Source organism: Gambusia affinis, linkage group LG08 (assembly GCF_019740435.1).
Source record: "Gambusia affinis linkage group LG08, SWU_Gaff_1.0, whole genome shotgun sequence".
Taxonomy (NCBI): Eukaryota; Metazoa; Chordata; class Actinopteri; order Cyprinodontiformes; family Poeciliidae; genus Gambusia; species Gambusia affinis.
This window is the reverse complement of record NC_057875.1, coordinates 25,142,381-25,159,434: the sequence shown is the minus strand read 5'-3', so window position 1 is coordinate 25,159,434 and position 17,054 is coordinate 25,142,381. Positions and strand designations below refer to the sequence as shown.

The 17,054-nt window shown below is 38.7% G+C and overlaps 1 protein-coding gene across 1 annotated transcript; it reads right to left on the bottom strand.

Moving 5' to 3' along the window:
- Positions 1-27: 27 nt before the first annotated feature.
- Positions 28-12,866, bottom strand: abhd2b (abhydrolase domain containing 2, acylglycerol lipase b). Its single transcript, XM_044123538.1, has 12 exons — positions 12,538-12,866; positions 12,335-12,421; positions 12,179-12,227; positions 9,050-9,277; positions 8,793-8,968; positions 7,519-7,686; positions 7,179-7,362; positions 6,084-6,176; positions 5,813-5,914; positions 5,661-5,730; positions 5,381-5,465; positions 28-1,826 (listed from the first exon to the last, which is right to left on the bottom strand). The coding sequence occupies exons 4-12, from the start codon at positions 9,256-9,258 to the stop codon at positions 1,624-1,626; spliced, it is 1,290 nt and encodes a 429-aa protein (XP_043979473.1). The 5' UTR covers positions 9,259-9,277; positions 12,179-12,227; positions 12,335-12,421; positions 12,538-12,866; the 3' UTR covers positions 28-1,623.
- Positions 12,867-17,054: the final 4,188 nt, after the last annotated feature.

Genomic DNA, 17,054 nt, shown 5'->3' with positions numbered 1-17,054 from the left:
GTCAATAAATGTACAATAAACTGTATATAAATATAACTTTTGGTCATTTTATTAAGAAATGTTAGGAACAAATCATGAATGACAAGATCTACAAAGCAGATGGTTGATTAAACAGTTTTGTTAGACACCCCTAGAGATTCATGTTTAGCAAAGAAAAGGGACAAAAACGATTATTGATCAACAATAGAGGGATAAAAAAAAACTGAATTATCTACTGACTTTTCAGTAACACCCACCTCTTCATTTGAACAGTATATAAAATCTACAATTGCACAAAATAATAAACATTTCTTAAAGGAACCACCAATTTTTATTTGTTTTTGAAAGAGGGGTTCAGTGAGAAGATGGTGAGCAGTTAATATCTTACCTGTGGTTTAAACCTTTCCAAGCATCTTTGGCATAAATACAGAGGAGTAGATTCTGGAGGCTAAAACGTCAAGGTGGTTATTTTGAAAAAGCACTTTATGAACCTTAAGTCTGTCTCTTCAGCTGCATTTGGCAGAAGCTAATAATTATTTAAATGAAAAATGGAAAGAGGGGATGGTGCCTCGCTGATTATCCTCCTCAGTGAAATATGTGAGGCATTTCTAGACAGAAACTGGGAACATTTTATTTGTTGGGATTTATATACAACTGGAAACGCTACACGTTTCGCTCGTTGTTGCAGTAGACTTATCTACCTCAGGTGAGATATTAACTACTCATACCTCTTCAATAGACATTTACTTCAAAAATTCAGGACTTTGATTTAACAGCATAGTGAACAATTGATTTAAAAAAAAAAACTACATGAAAATGATTTCCAAATTCAAATCTTGCCTCTGTTTCCGACACAATCATGTTTCTGTGAGAAATTACGCAACTTTATGCTTTTGTTTCAAGCATTTTTAGCTAATGAGGGAAATGCTAAGCTAACCAGATTAAAAATAAACCCCCCAAACTATTTCAATCTTGCATTTATCTCTAATCCGAGGCGCTCCCTAAGCCACAATGCTTGTACTTGTAGCTTTTAACGGAGCTGTAAGAGTCCAGAAAACAAAAACAAAGTAGTGGGTGGTTTGCATTGTTTTATAGGATCAAGGTGAAAACTACAGTTCAATAAATTAAGGTGTTCTTGGAATGGTGCAAGCTGTGCAATGTCTGTGTTGACATGCAAAAAACATGTTGGTTTAAAGTGCTCGTATAGTACAGTACAGTCAGGATGTCCTAATGATTGTACACAACACTTTAGGTTTAAAAGTTGTTGTTTTCTTTTTTTTAAAAAGTGTTCTGAGTAGCTGATATGTTTAGTCATTTTAGGGAAATCAGGACATCTGAAAACAGTGTAAACAATAAAACCAGTCCTGGTGGTTCTGATCGGAAACCCACAAGTTATCCAACAGGAACCAACATTGGTCTCAATCTCTAAGAGGACTTTTCTACATAAAACGTCACTGAATTTAAATACAAATATATTAGCATTCGTTAGTCGGTCTGATCAAGCGTTTTCATCGGCGTTAGTAACGAATAATTAGCTGATGCTCTGCAGAGTACGTAAACTGACCCAGCAGATCCGAAGGCCTCGGGACGACCGTGCTGCTGGTCAGGTTTTGGCGTGTCGGCGTCACCCGCCGAGGTTCGGGTTTAGTGCTGATGGGAGGTTAAGTTCGCGTTTCCGCTCCCCTGGCAGGCCTGCTGCGTCTTCTCCCAGTGGCAGATGGCGTCGGCGTACTCCACTATGACCTTGTCCATCCAGGTGAGGGGCTGTGGGAAGAGAACGGCCCCCTCAAAGAAGCCCATGTGGCCCCCGTGCTCAGTCAGGGCGAACATCACGTTGGGCATTTTCTCTAAAGTACAAAACACAGAAAGAGTGAGAGGGGGAGGTCAACTCTCACATACAGCCCTGGTAAGATGCTTACTTCCACTTATTATGGTCATGAATGTCGGATTCATTTTGTGTTTTACAAATAATTATAGAACTTGGAATTTTAGATTTTTTTTTCTTTAATTATGTATTTTCTAGGCACAAGGTGTCATTTTATAGCATAATCGAGTAACTGTGCTAACTTCAGTTTAAAAATATTATGTATGCATCTATCAAACATTACTTAAAAATATTTGACTTCATAGTTGCAATGCCTTGAAATTGGGCCTCTGTCTCTTTAAATAAAAATCCCCTGCTCTTTGTGAAGCTCCGCCTTCAGGAAGTCATGACAACATGGCTCCTCTATTAACCCTTTAAGGACATGCTGTCTCTTGTGAAAGATGAACTTGTACCAAACTCGCAGCCGAATTTGGACAAATCCATGTTTCCAACATCTAAAAACGGAATATTATTCCTTCGATTTTTAATTAATAGCATAAAGTTATAATATTAAAAGAATACAGTCATAATATTACCAGAACAAAGTCGTATCCTGCTAATGTTCTGATTATATTCTTGTAATTAAACAAATTTAATGCTGAATTGTACGACTCACAGAAGGGTTGATTGAATTAAAAGAATAAACATTTTCTAAAAGATATTTTCTGTCATTAGTAATTTCTTTTTTGGAAAATAAATGTTCAAATTGTTAACCTTTGAACGCCACAGGCTCATTTTGGACCACTGTTATCAGCTACTGTCCACCTCCATCTGCTGTTCACAGTTCAACTAAGGTCTAACATAACATAATAAACAATAATAAAAGTTTAACACAGTAATTTGATCCGCTGCTAATAGAAACTGGGTATTAAGGCTTCTCCAGTCTTACTTTAAGTTGGTAACCCAACCCTGCCAAACTGTCCTACTGTCTTATTAAATTAGGAAGAGGCTTTGGGACACGCCTAGAAAACACAAAGTGTCCTGTTGGAGTCTTATTTCATGTCAGCTAGCCAAGCCAGTTTTGCTTCTTATGTAACCTCTGTGATACATAAATAGGGCAAAACAAGATGAAAAGAAAACTTACATCATACTGGCTGCTAATTCTAAAAGAAAAAGTCTAAATATTATAAAAGTTGCGTGACTAAAAACTCTAGTTCTTAGATCCATTTTTGAAACAGATTATCTGAAGCTTACAGTAGAGCAATATACTTATTTTCCTTAAAGTCTGCTTCTAACAGGAAGTGACAACGTCCTCTCAAAGATGATAAAAACAAGAAAAAGAAGAAAAGGAGAATTTTGCTAGCCAGAAAAATATATAATTTTTCTCCCCATGTTTCCGCTGGTATTTTAACCATTAATGAGGTCAGTAAATGTCGCTGAGGTTAGAAGACCTTGTCATCAAACTAATCTTTAGCTCCAACCACAGATTCGTGTCAGGCTGGGCAGCTTCACAGGTTAAGAGTACTTCCAGTTAGAACAAACATGTTGGTAAATATAAATAAACGTTTGAATCTAAATCTCTCGGGGTATGACTAATTGTGGCCTAGATGGTACATGCCATGTTATTGTTAAAGCAAGTACAAGTAATGTTGAAGAAAGTAAAACTTAAGTAAAAAGAACCCAATTACCTGATAAATATAACAATTCTGATAAGAGAGTATATGAAAAATGTTTGGTTTGTTGCAAGGTATGCCAGTGAAACCGTCTTCAATCCATCTTTCTTTCATTTTATCACGGATCGGGTCGCAGAGGCAGCAGTCCAAGAAGGGAGGCCCAGACTTCCCTCTCCCCAGCCACTTGGGTCAGCTCCTCCGTGGGAATCCCAAGGCGATCCCAGGCCAGCTGAGATACTTAGTCCCTTACATAAAGGCTCTACCTTTGGGTCTCCTCCTGGTTGGATGTGCCCAGAACACCCGACCAGGCAGGACTTCATCCCCGACCCAGAAAAAGCACTCCGCCCTCTTCTTGCTGAAGACCATGGTCTCGGACTTGAAGGTACCGACTGTTCTAGTGAAAAGCTAGAGATAACGATCTAATGAAGTTGAGAAAAAGAATCACATCATCTGCAAAAGGTGACAATCTTGAGGCCACCAAAACAGATCCTCTCAATACCTAAAAACTCTGTCCAAGAACACAAAATTGATCACAAAGGGCAAAGAGTCTGACTCCCACTACAGGCAATACAGACCAAGTTCTGACGGGTCGTACAGGAACCTAACGGCCCGCATCAAAGGGTCTGGTACCGCATGCTCTAGTACTGTAGTCCTTTTATGAACAAATCTGGTCTTTCTTCCAAACGTTTGGCCTGTACTCTATATTTTCTGACAATGAAAGCCTTTGACAAAGACAATGAATTTGACTTCTTGGCACCATAGAGAAGTGTTTCCCAGCCCTGGTCCCTCAAGGCACACTGTCCTGTAAGTGTTTTCCTGCTTCTGCACAGCTGATTCCAATTGATGGGCGATTAACAAGTTTTTTTGCTGAACTGCATTCCTCTGAATTAGGTGCTTTAAAGCAGAGAAACAACTAAAACATGCAATGTGCCTTGAGGAACGGGATTGGCAAACACTGCCATTGAAAATGACACTCTTCAAGTAAGTAACTTAAATTACTGGTTATTTACCAGTAAACTTCAAAACTGCACAAACAGGATTTGTGATTACATAAATATGACTTACTGAATGATAGTGCTTTGTATTTTTCAGGACTGCCATGCTTACAGTTCTCAGTAAATGCTCTTTCTGGCCTTTGTTGTCTCACTTTGGTTTTCTGGATAAGCGTTTCCAAGCATGTCATTAAAGCTGCCTCCGTCTTGTCTGTCCAACAATAAATAATTAAGGTTCCCAACCTTTCAGAGTTGGATGGAGGGGATGGTTAAAAGTACCGCTGAAGTACTGAATCCAGTTTCCGTACTGAAGTAAATCACCATTATTGACTCCGGGTTTTAATACTTTTGGATCACACTGCATAATGCTGCAGTTTTGTCCAGAAATCTGCAGTGAAGACATTGTTTCATGAAAAATGTGACTCATCATGCATGATGTTGAAGCATCGTAGATCCAGAACTCGAAGAAAACTCCAGATAGAAAAGGACCTATATTGAAGAGCTCACGTCTCCGTTTAAAACAGATGTTCAGAATTTCACTCCTCACTGCCAATCTTATGACACGCTTATGATTTAACCGCACGTGGCAGCCACTGCATGTCATGTATCGACATGTCTTGTATCGACATGTCACTGCATGTCGATACAAGACAAGGCAGTACGCGCCGGCCGGGGAGACGCGCACAGACCCACACAGTGCTCTATATATAATCCAGCAGCCAAGGCGGATCACATGTCTCTGAAAAATTCAACAAGACTCCCTCGGCAGAGCGGCGTTAAGGAGAACGATGAGGCGAAACTTTATCAACACTTAAGACAATATGATGTGTGTCCAAAGGCACAGGAAGATCAAAGTCTATGCTTTTTTTGTCCTATGCAACCCTCATGTGCATAGGAACCACATGAGGGTTCGTGTTGAATTGACCACTAACCTGCAAGCCTGTACGGTATAGCCAGAAGTGACCGATGAACTAGTGGATCATCAGAGGAGTTGACCAGGAGGAGCGGTACAGAAACCTGGAGGCAAGTTTCATACTTGGTTTACTCCTGCTAGCCTAGTTTCAGTAGCATTCATTCAAACATTTATCCTGCAGACACCAAATCAGACAGGTGTCTCTAACAACTCTACAATAGTTGATCAACAGGAACAACGTTCAATGAAAGCAATGATGGCATATAGCAGAGATTTTACAACAGATATTTCAGACTCACGTTGTGGATGTAGTGCACACAGCTCTCCTTCTCGTAGTACTCGCTTAAGGAGTTGTAGCCGTGGAATTTTCTGAAACGTAATAACATCAGAGACAAAGCGTTTGGAACAGATTTGCATCCGCGTCGACTTTTTAATCCCAACAACATTTCACCTCATGATGTCGTCATCTATCTGCATCAGAGACGTGGCTGCGCACAGTTTGTTGAGGTCTGCGTCTCCAATGTTGCTGGAGGTCATGTTCAACAAGCTCCCCCTGGGAACCGAGATCAGCGTGGAGATAACTTAGAGCACTAAGCCGACTAAATGACATCAGCGACCACATTAACACGTCTCGATCTTCTCACCTCTAGCTGTAAGGCATAGCAGTTTCCGATTATGTGCGCATCTGAAACTAGTAATTTGTTCATGAAAAAGTGTCTAACCTGTGTGACAGGATGAGCTTCTTCATGTTGCCCGCCAGCACAAAGTTATAAAGCCTCCGACACTGATCCCACTGAAGGAATGTTTCCTGTGCCCTAAAGACACAGAAGACACACAATACTACACCACATGAGGAAAATTCCTTACAGTGTCTTGCCCTTAAACTTTTTCACGTTTTGTCACGTTACAACCAGAGACTACCGAGTTCATTACAGTTAACTAAAACTAATGAAATAACAAAAACTGAATTAAATACAAATGTAAACTGAAACTATAATGTATGTTTATAAAACTAACTAAAACATACTGAAATTGTAGATATAACAGCTTTTGTTTTTGTGTTTAGAATCTATTTATTAGCCTTTTGACCTGATGTGAAATCAAGATTATTTTGTCCGCCCCCTCACACAAGCAGTTTACGTCAGCTGTCGGTAAATTATGCCTCTCCATAGTCCTCTTGGCGGCAGATGCGCTAGTCTGTAAAATGATAAAACACCAATGGCACATGGTTGTTCAACAATAATTGAAAACATTTTTTAAAAATGCCATCTTCTGTTGAGTACTCATTACCCGAAAAACAAAGTAAAACTAACTGAATTAGGTAAAAAGTCACAGTGAAAATAAAAATAAACTAGAAAGTGTGCATTTCCTATGAAAGTGCAAGCGTGAATGCTGAATGCTGAATGCTGAATGCTGAATGCTTTTGGTGAAAATGGCAAAAGCGTTTGAAGCCGACCTGAGACATGAACTGTGAAACACAACAGACATTTTATATTGAAATCCGCAATTCTGTCACGGGATGTAGCTGTTTCCCCCATTTCTATGGGGTGAAAAAAAAATCATTAAAAGCTGAATATTATAAAACGTATGAAGGTTATGAATACCAAGAGATGTAGCCGGCAGTAGGAGACCAAGCTGAGTAGTATAAAAGTTGAATGGTTAAAATAGCGCAAAGTATGCAGGAGAAGAAGCACGGCGAAAAAAGGGGAAACCAGAATAATAATAATAAAAAAAAAAGTGGAACTCAATATATCTTGCATAATAAACCGGCGAACATATTATTGGGATGTAGTGTGATGCGAGTCCCATTGACCGACCTGAGCACGCTGTATCCCTGGCAGACGCTGACGCAGCACAGCACCTGCTCCTGGTTGGATCGATTTTCTCCCAGGAACTTACACGCTATGTTCCCACCCAGACTGAAGCCCACCACCACCAGCTGCGTTTGGGGGAAAGCACGCTTGATGTAGGCCACCATGGCCCCGAACTCCCAAGTGCAACCTGAATATATAATTACAAAAACAAACAAAACAAAACACGCTTTTCTGAATGTATGGCACGTTAAGACATGAGGTTTTACACTAGAACCCATTGGGAATGAACCTATTTCTCTAGTGCAATCGCCTCGCAGTGCAGCATGTCGTTAGCCCTACTTACCGTAGGTAAACATGCGCGGCGAGGTGAGCTCCAAGTCAGGAAGAGCTCCCAGATGGTTAAGGACGGCGCAGCGGTAACCCTGCCGCTGGGAGTAATCCACAAAGGTTCGAATGTAGTTCTTCTCGCTATGGTTACCAATCCCAGGGCAGATTACCATGGTAACGTCGTCTGACATGCAAACAAAGAAAGCAAGTGAAAACATCTAACTGGAGTCACGAGTGTCAAAGTGAACAGCGTGCGTGTGAGTTGATGATTCGTCCCCTCGTGGGAGTTCAGCTGAGTTGATCCCGGGACTCAAAAGAGAAAACACTGATTGCTGCAAAAGTCTTTCAGAAACTTACAAAAATGACTTGTCTTCTTTAAAAGGTTGAACGAGAAAACAAGAAGGTAACGGTCCAGTTTAAGTTACATAATGTTTTGAATGACTTCTTAAAGTATCTTTATTATTGGTTTTTAACTATCAGTTTCTCATTCCTTCAGTAACCAAAACGGATTTGTTTGCAATGACAAGGCATCAGACAGGCCAGGGGCTCTCAAAAATTAGAAAACAGAATATATATTATCTGTCAGTACAATCAGATACATACAGTCATTGTGTTGTATGCATGATCCTGGAACCGTAGTATTTCACTACCACGGTTATAGAATAAGTTCCACTCATTTGTTAAATTACCTGCTTTTTGCTACCAATCAGATAATTGTTTGTATTTTAATTGGTAGGTGTGCTGCAGAAGGAGGGGCTTCCTGCAAGAACCACAACTGTCGTTACTTATAAACATGTTGATGCTCTTATTTTGCATTAGGGCCATTGCAGATATATTTCTATATAAAACAGAAGAAAAATTTCCACCAAAAATCTCCAAAATATCTAGATTAATCTTAGACAATTTCTCCCTTTTGAAATTCCAATATTATTTTTGCTTCCAATATTTTTCTAGAAGGTTTCTGAGTCTCTAAATTTCTGAGTTCTGTGACCAAGGTTTACCACTTATTATTTTTTTTTTTTTATTGACCTAATACGCCATCATAGAGAAGTAAGCTAGCGATATTTGGGGGAACTCAAGTTCAACGACAAACGTTACTTTCGTAGTATTTCAGAAATGTCTAACATGCCATGTTCGTGTTAAGCTTGATTTAGTTTGTCCAATCAGGCGTGGCTCTTGGGAATCGCCCAGTTTTTTCCTGTTTGTCTAATGAGGTGTGTCCAGTGAGAAACATTCTCCTTTAGAAACGTCTGCAGACTCGCTAATCACTGACGTCATTTTGCTACAGACCTCCTGTGCTGTGCTTTCCTAGAGCTTCAAAGAGGTCAAAGGTGGCTGTGGCTCCATCCTGCATTGGAAGGAATTTGCGAACCCCGCAGGGAGTTGGAGTGTTGACGCGGCCCATCTTGCCGTACAGAGCCGTCTGGAGGTGACCGCTCTTTCCCCAAAGCAGAGGAGGAATGTACCTGAAGGGAGTCACAAGCTCTATATTATAAAAAATCATCCGAGTTCAGGAGTTGTAGCGAATAAATCTCTCTAAAGCTCACTGTTTGGACAGCATCGGGCAGGATTTGAACAGGTAGCGGCAGAGCAGCGTGTCCTGGCTGATGACCTGCGGGGCCGCGGTCTGGCTCATCAGGTTGAGACAGCGCACGACCACGTAGAGGACGGCGGCCACCGCGGCCAGCTTCATGCCGTCAAACATGGCCGGCAGCTCGGAGCCTAAGGTCTGCATGTCGCTGTCCTCCAGGATCATCGTTGTGAGAATAGTAGACCTGCAGGTTGTGAGAGTAAAATTTAACAACACAAAAAACACACAGAAGTATGTAGATTTCTTGAACTTTGACGTATTTTATCAACTAAAAGTAAAGTTGACTTATTTCTTACACCTGAGAAACTACACAGAAAACCCACATTTATGCAAAGATTACACTCCACTGAGTAAAACTGGGCTCAATACAAGATTCTCATCTGGGATACATTTTGAAAACTTAGATTCTTTTCCTCCCACCTCACCATTAACCCTGTTTTGAGTCTGTACGTCACATGAAATAGTAATAAAATTCACTGGAGACTCTAATTACGCTCAAAGAATAATGATGGTATTACAAGAGCCAGTCAGTATATTTCTACAAGGCCATTTATACATATCTATGTCAAAAGTCTAAAGAAAAATTCAAAGATTTCTGTTTCTTTCCTCAACTCTTTCCTTTAAAACACTTTAAAAGGCTTCTGACAAAATGCTAGGTTTCAAGTACAAATATTGAGTTTGTTTTTTTGGACACTTTTTATGTCAATTGCCTGTGTTCAAAACATTTTCTATATATAAAGATAGCAAAAGTATCAATAATGTGTTTTATTTTATTGTCTGAAAGTGACAAACACAAGGGAGCGGTGCTTCGGAGAAAACAAACAAATCCGTTTTTGGGAAATGCTGATATACTTTTTGGTTTAACAAAAAAAAATTTCTTTTCAGAAAGAGTAACATTAGCTAATCTGTGGCAAATAGTGTTATATTCTTCAAAGAGATCAAAGGTGTCTGTGGCTCCATCCTGCACTGGAAGGAATTAGCGAAGCCCGCAGGGTGTTGGAGTGTTGACGAATACAATTTGTAGAATATAATTGTAAACAACCAACTATTCAAAAGCATCTGTTTTATACTTATCCAACTCCATACAGGGCTTTCACAGTGACATTTCTCACTGACACAAAGCGCTGCCTTTGAGAGAAACGACTGGATTCCAGTGATTAAAAAATAAATAAAAGTCTGCACACCCCTGGTAAAAGTTATGAGATGTAACAAAATAAACAAACAACACTTTAATTGTAACAGATTTAAACGTGTTACATATCTCACAACTCCACAACAAAATGTACAAACTGTACAACATACGTTTTTAAAATAACAAAATGAAGCCGGTCAGGGAGCCGGTCAAGAGGCGAACAGCAACACTGAAAGACTTTCAAGAATTTCTGATTGATACTGACTGGGTTCCACAGGTTACAGTGACATTCTGTGTTCTGCAAGACAAAAGCTTTTCCTTCACAAGAAAACATCCAGACATGATTAAAGCCACATGGTGGTGGCAGCATCATGAATAATTAGAACTTAGGAACACCTCTAATTAAGTTCCAGGCAGTTTTGGCCTTTACATTCTCTCAAGTCTTCTAGAGATTTGAAGATGAACAAGTTCGTTTTTTAAAATGACTACTGTGAGTTGATGTATGAAGTCAATAATAAAGAAAAGAATGGCTTCATCAGAGAAAACTCTTAAGTTTTGGAAAAGCCTGGGATGCCGACAGACTTCTACCAAAGAAAGCTTAATGCTGAATCTGAATGAAAATGTACTTTAACAAAGCATAGACATATATACCTTTTTATTCATTTGTTTGTTTTTTTAAGATTTTGCATCAGAATAAATATGCCTATTTTCAGCTGAAAATGGTTGTGAAATTATTTATTTTGGCCTCATTTCTTTACATCACAAAAACATGACACTGTTTAGATACCAGTGCATGTATAAGGAATTCAAAAAGGTTGTTTATTTTATACAAAAACGTATGAATCTTTAAAACAAGATTGGAGAAACTGTTCAAAAACAAAGTTTCTACACTAATTTATGTTCCTCCATACTTATTTGCACCTTGCCATGCTTATAAAAAACTTTTTTAATCAGTTTACTATACTTTCCAGTATCTTAACTGAACATCTTAATGTCCAAATAATGAATCCTTCAAAAAAAAAAAACAAAAAAAAAAAAAAACGTGGAGGAAACTCATGCCCACACACAATTACATATATTTTATATACAAAGTGTGTTAAACAGGAATGTAGTGACAGCACAAACTGCCTCCAAATCTAACCCAGTCAATAGATTGATTCTACCTTTCAAAGCATTACTATCATCTTTAATAAATCTCCTAATATTTATAGCATAAATATGGTTTACTATTATAATTTCTCTTTTTTTTTCTATTGAATTTATAAAGATAAATGACTGGTGACTCCCAGAGGAGTCCTGACCCTTACTTTGGGAACCACTGGCACAGTATTATAACTTCATCCATCCATTATCTGAACACCCTTCGTCCCTAATGGGGTCGGGAGGGTTGCTGGTTCCTCTCCAGCTGCGTTACTGGCGAGAGGCGGGTTCACCCTGGACAGGTCACCAGTCTGTCGCAGGACAACACAGAGACACACAAGACAAACAACCATTCACACACACACTCACACCTAGGGAGAATTTAGAGAGACCAATTAACCTGACAGTCATGTTTTTGGACTGTGGGAGGAAGCCGGAGAACCCGGAGAGAACCCACCATGCACAGGGAGAACATGCAAACTCCATGCAGAAAGACCCCGGACCGGGATTCGAACCCAGGACCTTCTTGCTGCAAAGCAACAGCTCTACCAACTGCACCACTGTGCAGCCCGTTATTATAACTTCAGCTACATGTAAATAAACTTCGCCTAATGAGCTTCACAATGGTTATCCCTGTGGTAATTATGGACGTTTTAACCATGGAACAGTTTATGCGTTTGTCCTTTTATAACTTCTGTACAGCTCTAAAGAAATTTCTCACAATATAATTACTCATTATATGGACTTAGTATTTCTTTAGGCCGTAAATAATCGACGACAAAGTTCATGCGAGGGATAATACTTTTGACTCACCTTTTTGTCCGAGCTGGGATAATACCAAACAGTGAATTTTACTTGACAGCTGGTAGGGAAAACACAAAATAAAGAGAACTTTATATAGTGATACACTAAAAAAACAACAACAAAACGTTTACTAACAGAGAAAACACAAATTCTCCCAAAACGTACATCCAGAAAGCGTGACAGGGGACCGAGCAGCCAGCCTCAACAGGTTTCTCGCTCTCCGTTTGTTTTTTGCTCCAGGTAAAACTCTTCCTGTGAGGGACAGGAGAGAAATTGTGTTTCTAAGAATCCAAAAAGACGACGCTGACGGCAAAACTTGAAACCTAGCAGTTTTCTAAAGTTTAGAAAACGGACACTTCCGGACTTACCATAGCGTTTAAGAGTCTGTCAGAGTTGTAGCTTGAGTCACGGATTCGCTAGCAGCTCCGTCTCCACTTTACACAGCGGAGAAACTGACCACCCGAGTCGCGAGCTCAAGATGCCTTCAGGCTCCCTTAATAAAGCTCCGATATTACGCTTTTGGTCCTCCCACAACAGTAGAGACGTGATTTCTACAACACATTTAGTAGGATTTAAACATGTTGCTCCAGTCGCTCTCAAATTACGTAGGTGTTATATGTTTATTCCTCCCTTCCGTATAGGGTAAATGTCCGATTTCTGTGGAGTTAGCTATCCCCCCGATAAACTAGCACTTCCAACAACCCCAAAAGGCACCACAGTAGACAGTGATACTTCCTACTGAACCGTACCTCAACTTACAGTAACTTCCCTTCCCCGATTCATTGGTCAGACACACGCCCAATGACTGCTCAACACTAATGTCACAAATATGTGCACTGATGACAAGAAATACTTACATAATCCTTCTGAATAACACTCGACTTCCAGCGTGGGCGCAGAGCAGACAGAAGTTCACAAACTTAACAAAACTTACAGCGGATTCCATTAAAAGTACATAAAATATAAGCTCTAAGTAAATTAATTCTGAGTGACCGGATCCATGTAAAATTGCAAAGACTTTGAATATGCAATCCACAGTAAAAACAAAAACAAAAAAAGAAACTTGATTAAAGTCAGAGAATAGCAGCAAAACAGTCATGACACAGTTATGTAGTATAAATCTCTGCAGACTAACTTAGGCCAAATGGGTTAGGCTCAATACAAAGTGCCCTATTTGACATGGTTTAAACCATTCTACATTTTACCATATAAATAATGATAATATAACATTAGTAGCATTTTGTTAAATTCAAAGACAGAAACGTTGCACACATTTAACTGGGGATGATGGACGCCCAAGACACAACTGTGACGTTTAACTTATTCATTTTTTTAAAAGTAGATAACATTTTTACAATAAATATAAATAAAATCAAAATCAGTTAAAATCTCGGGGTGTTGAAATGTGTTGTGGCAACACAAAATGACAACATATCTTTAATTTTAAATTGCATATTATTTATGTATTATAAATAAATTATATATGTATATATCTTACTGCTTCAAAATATGGGTAACGTATAACGCAGCGCTGTTCAATCGTCTTATAGAAACGACTGAACAATAAAACTCGAAGATTTTGAGCCAAAATCCCCAAGTTTAAAGTATTCCTAGCCAAAATGTTATTTTTTCCCCCTTAATTGAAAACCCCAAGATATTATTCCATCCATCCATCCATTTTCTATACACCCTTCGTCCCTAATGGGGTCGGGAGGGTTGCTGGTGTCAATCCCCAGCTAACGTTCCAGGCGAGAGGCGGGGTCACCCTGGACAGGTCGCCAGTCTGTCGCAGGGCACCAAGATATTATTGTGAGTCCTATCTCTTTACCTCCACAACAATCAATAAGATATTTAAGATTTTGCGTTTCGCTTATCGTTTACAGTCATTTAACTTTCGGCATCTCTGATTGATTCCCTCCTCACCACCTAGGGCTGTCTCAAGACGTGCTATTTAAGTGGCTGCATAGGGCCCCCTCACCACCAGGGGGCCCCCAAGAGCATGATAAAAAATATTTTTAAAATGACATTCAATAGAACAAACTAAATGCAATTTTCATATTGTTTTATAGTTATTACATAGATAATGGTTAATCTCGTCCTATTGATGGTTGCTGTGACTGTCGAGAAAATCTAAAATATCAAACTTGTTACCTTGTTTATCGTACATTTAGTGTTTATCGGCGTATGCTACTTTCAAATAGTTTAAATAATATGTGAAATATTTTTCATTTAGTTTTTTTACTCCTGAAAGGTTAAAATCAATAGCCATAATAACACTGGTAGGTTGGAAGCTAGACACAAATAATGCTAATGATGGTAGGACGGCAGTCATCAACAGCAAAAGATTAACCATTATTTGTGTAGCTACTATAAAAACAAGGAAAATTGTTTTTTTTTATGTGTAATAGCATTTAGTTTTTATTATTCAGTGTTATTTTGGATACATAAATATACATATCTATCATACCAGCTTGGTACTGACGTGGACCCCCTGGTGGTGGGGAGACCCTAAACAACCACTTAACTCACAATGCCTTGGACCGGCCCAGACTCGCTGACTTCTCATTCTGACTCTCCGTTTTTCTTTGTAACCATTGAGGTTTTTTTTTTTTTTTTTTTTTTTTTTTTGTTAAAAAAATTTTAATACACTCACAAAACTGCTGAGATTAAATTACACACATCTGAACTCTGCTAATTTGGCAAAGAGAGTAATTTGGCAACTGATTGGATTGGATTTTATTTAAAGCGGCCTGAATTCTATTGTTCACACAGTTTTCACATTATTTTTTTATTGTTGAATAATTTAAAAATCGTAAATTATCTTTCTGCTATTTTACAGTACACACTAAAATGTGTTTGTCTAAGTGACACAATCCCATTAAAACATACCCGCTTTTGTGGTTTTATTGTGGGAAAATGGAAAAATATTAAAGGCGTGTGGATAATATTGCATGGCGCTGCTTTTCCAGTTTAAATTATTCCCATTTGACCACAAGAGGGCGTTGTTGATTTATGGGTTTGCATGTACTTGGCTTAAGTACGAAGACACTTGTCACGGCCCAATTGAATCTACAGAAGCTGTAAAAATGTAAATGTTAAAGTGAAGGATTAGCTTAGCTTATTTTATTATGTTCGCTTGATCTTTGATGCTTTTGGCAAAAAAAAAGAAAAATGATGGAAGGGGAAAAAACAGCTTATAGTGGACCAATTATGTTTTTTTTTTTTTGTTTTTTTTTAGGTCAGGAGAAGTGAAACATTGCAGCTGCACAGTTGCAAGTCCCTTCGCAAGCATTTCCTTTTTCTTAAGAGTAAAACGTGGCTTCCATTACTGAATTCAAGCAAAACTAACCACACTGCACCTCAGGCATTCATTTCCACCATCATTACATGATGGGAAGCCCATTCTGCGGCCTAAACTTTGCAAAGGTTAGCTGTGGGAGGGGGCTTTTTTTCTGAGAGCAACATCAGACAACTCAGCTGTTGTGGACTCTCACTTCAGTTGACCAGTAATAAATGTCAGCCAGCCAGGTCTGTCCTTTTATTTCTTCTTCCTTTATGTATTTAGCCAGTGTTGATTATGAAGTATTTCAAAGGACGCTCCAAAGAGTGAGGCATTGTTAAATCTTACAAATGCAAACAAATGTAAAAGTTGCATTCTGTTCCTAAGGAACATTGTGTTTCACATAACATTATCCCAAATGGAGTCAGTCTTCATACTTAATCAGTTAAAATAAGTGTTCATTGTAAACATGAAGGGAGCAGAAATAAAGCCAGGCTGGAAATCTGGTGACAGTTGACCATCACCGCCTTCGTCTACGGTCTATGAGCAAGTCATCACATGGGAGATACGCTACATTTAAATTGCCTTGGCTTGTTACTAGGCTACAGAAAAAGGTTAGATTTACACTGGCGCTGAAAATGTGTTGACTTTTTCTGAGGCAGCTGCTGTTTAAAAGTCCAGTAATCTACAGGGAAAGGTCAGTTCCAGGACGAGAGGAAAACGCCTCCCAAGTCAGTTTTTAGTCATCTCGTTCTCTGAAGTTGCAAAACAATTGGTCTCGAGTTTCATGCGTATTATTGCCTTCAAAATTTTGCGTGAAAAAGATTTGAAACACATTAAAAAGATTCTTCAGATCACATTAAATCTCTCTGACCCCCACTTTGATGCCTCAGTGCAAGAAACACCCAAATATAAAACCAAGTTGTACAGGAAGTACAATGAAACATTGGATTTAATTTGCACTTCAAAGGGATTTCATCTTTTTTCCTCATTGTTTTAACATTTAACATCTCCACTGCTGTGTATTCACAACCCTTGAATTTGTCCACTGAATGCAGTCGTTGGCATATTTTCATGGCATTTTACTTGATAATCCAATACATAGTAGAACATCATTCAAAAGTGGTAAAAAAAATAATAGTTGTAGGTGGTTTTTTTTAGAAATGAAAATCTGAAATTTGTGGTGTTCAGTCATCCTGTACTTAAACACTTGAATTGAACCACCTGACAATTATAGTAGCTGCACTTTCGTTACAAATGCACACAAAACTTTGTCAGCATTCTGCTAACATTGAAAAATCTCAATTTTGCAATTGCGGTGTTCCCGTTAAATAAGAGACGCAATTAAAATCAACTGTGAATAAGTTTGTTCACGCAGTAAGTCATTAGAAAAACTTGCCATGCCATCATCCTTCTACCACTTCCTGTTGTCTTCTTTGTGGTTTGCGCCAGTGGCAACATCCGGTTGTTGATGATGTGACTCATGTGATATGGAGAAAAAGTGTTTTCACTGCAGTTTTGAAAGATAAATGATTTCAATAACGCAAAATAAATAAATAAATAAACAAATAAATAAATAAATAAATAAATAAATAAATAAATAAA